This window comes from Primulina tabacum, chromosome 17, assembly GCF_025594145.1.
Source record: "Primulina tabacum isolate GXHZ01 chromosome 17, ASM2559414v2, whole genome shotgun sequence".
In the NCBI taxonomy this organism is placed as follows: domain Eukaryota; kingdom Viridiplantae; phylum Streptophyta; class Magnoliopsida; order Lamiales; family Gesneriaceae; genus Primulina; species Primulina tabacum.
The window spans coordinates 29053687-29056215 of record NC_134566.1 but is presented as its reverse complement, the minus strand read 5'-3'; the positions used below and the strand labels follow the sequence as shown (position 1 = coordinate 29056215).

At 34.4% G+C, this 2529-nt stretch overlaps 1 protein-coding gene across 1 annotated transcript; it reads left to right on the top strand.

Annotated features, from left to right (window-relative positions):
• Window positions 1–267: 267 nt before the first annotated feature.
• On the top strand, window positions 268–943 carry LOC142531929 (uncharacterized). Its single transcript, XM_075638203.1, has one exon. It carries the CDS (start codon window positions 325–327, stop codon window positions 817–819), a length of 495 nt encoding a protein of 164 aa, XP_075494318.1. The 5' UTR covers window positions 268–324; the 3' UTR covers window positions 820–943.
• Window positions 944–2529: the final 1586 nt, after the last annotated feature.

Here is a 2529-nt window from a genome sequence, read left to right as displayed (position 1 = left end):
ACATTTTTCTAAACAACAGTATATATTTGAAATTCATCGATGAAATTGAAATCTCATAAATAACGATATATCAATTCTTGCTGTCTTTCAATTATTCAAGTTGCTCAAGTTTGTTATATTTTTCAGATCATACGTATATAATTTAAAAATGAAAAACCCTGTAGTGCTTGTTTATTATTTGACATGTACTTCCCATAATACCCCTCAACTCTGTATTTATATACACACGCGTTCGTGTGGCTCTCTCAAAATCAACCCAAAAAGAAGTGCAGAAAAGAGAGAGGAGTTCGAAATTTAAGAAACTACAGAGATTATTATCATTCAATGGGTGTATGCAGTTCTTGCGAGGCGACTTCTGTGGCAACCGCTAAGTTGATATTGTACGATGGGAGATTGCAAGAGTTTCCTCACCCGGTTAAGGTTTCCTACGTCTTGCAGAAGAATCCATCTTGCTTCATTTGTAATTCTGATGAAATGGATTTCGACGACGTTGTATCGGCTGTGAGCGATGACGAGGAGCTGCAGCCGGGCCAGCTCTACTTTGCGCTGCCGTTGAGCCGGCTGCAGCGCAGGCTGAAGGCGGAGGAGATAGCCGCGTTGGCGGTGAAGGCGAGTTCTGCTCTGACCAAGAGTGGGGAGAAATGCGGGCTTCGGGCGAATGTGTTGGTGTTCGCCGAGGAGAATGGTGTCAGAGTACGGCCGAGGAAGGTGTCAGATGCGGGAGATAGCGGATCCAGGAGGCGGAATGTGGGGGGCGGCGGTGGTGCCGGGAGGCGTGGTGGGAAGTTCCCTGAGCGGTTGAGCGCGATTCCGGAGTAGGGTTATTTTGGGAATAGGGGTAGGAATATTCATTTTTTGTAAATATATAGTGTACGATGACTGGAGCAAAAAATTGAAATCTCAAATTCGCGATTTACAATTCCTCCTGAATTTACAATTTTATCCTCGTTAATTCACCCAACTTAATTATATAGCATATATGAAATCTAATATTTAATTTACAACCAGCGATAACATTTAAACTTCGTAGGTAAATAATAAATAAATAAATAAATATATATAAATATATATATATATATATACACGGTTTTATATGTTATACTGTACATACTTATGTGACCATATACGAGAGAGCAACTCACCTATTATATATATAATTTTTCTCTATTTCATCGCATTTGGTGATTGGTGTTCATATAAGTGTGCATGATAAATGTAGATGTACATACATATATATAAATATATATATATAAATATATATAAAGATTATGTCTCTTGTGAGACGGTCTCACGAATCTTTATCTGTGAGACGGGTCAATTATATCGATATTCACAATAAAAAATAATACTTTTAGCATAAAAAGTAATATTTTTCATAGATAACCAAATAAGAGATCCGTCTTATAAAATGCAACCCATAAAACCGTCTAACACAAGTTTTTGTCATATATAAAAGGAGAGAACACCAAAATATTTAATTTCATAATTAATATTCTTGATCATTATCCAACTAAAAACCTACTCAAATTACTCTCATTTTACATAGTGATTCTCTCGTAACAAAACATTTTTTGAATTGAATAACTCATTTGAACACAATTTCGTATTAATGATTTAATATTATTTAATCACTTTAAAAAGATAATAACAAACTCCATTATTATGGATATGCATGTATCACATTAAAATTTGTGTGAGACGGTTTCACGGGTCGTATTTTGTGAGACAAATCTCTTATTTGGGGCATTAATCAAAAAAATATTACTTTTTATGCTAAGAGTATTATTTTTTATTGTGAATATCGGTGGAGTTAATCCGTCTCACATATTCATGAGACCGTCTTACAAGAGACATACTCAAGTTTTAAAGTAAAATATGATTAGATGGACACCTACTTGACGTGAATCATTTTAAAAATGAGATAAGACAGGTAAAAGGTATGCCCAATTCGTTACCTTGTCATTTGACCTTGTTGTATACGGTGGTGGTATTGTGACTTTGCGAGACTGCCATTTATAAACGCCGGCCCGAAATTACTACCCGCCAAGATTACATTAAAATCATGATACTTCTATTAAATCATATTTACAACTTCGTGAATTCTCATCCCGTATGATAATGACATAAAGAAATAAGCTGTTTAGATATGCATGAAAGACACGATTCAAAATTTTCAAACTGTGTAGCATTTCAAGATATAAAAGAGATTTTGTATAGCATATATTGTTGAAAATTCAATTAAATTTAGAGTTTGAATAAAAATTATGTCTCATGAATGTGGGAGTGTTTTTTGGCTCTCCACATTCTTGAGTTAATTGAAGAGTTTTGGCTCTTCATATTCTTGAGTTAATGGGAAGATTAATTGACTTAATTAATCTTACATGACTCTTGGTATGCATTTCGGGGATTATAAGTAGTGTGTTCATTTCCTCATTCCATGTGCATAAAATTGATTTTTACAAATATTCAAGATCTCTTTCAAGTATTCTCTTGCATTTCATATTGTTAGCTTTTCATTTGGCCTCCGTT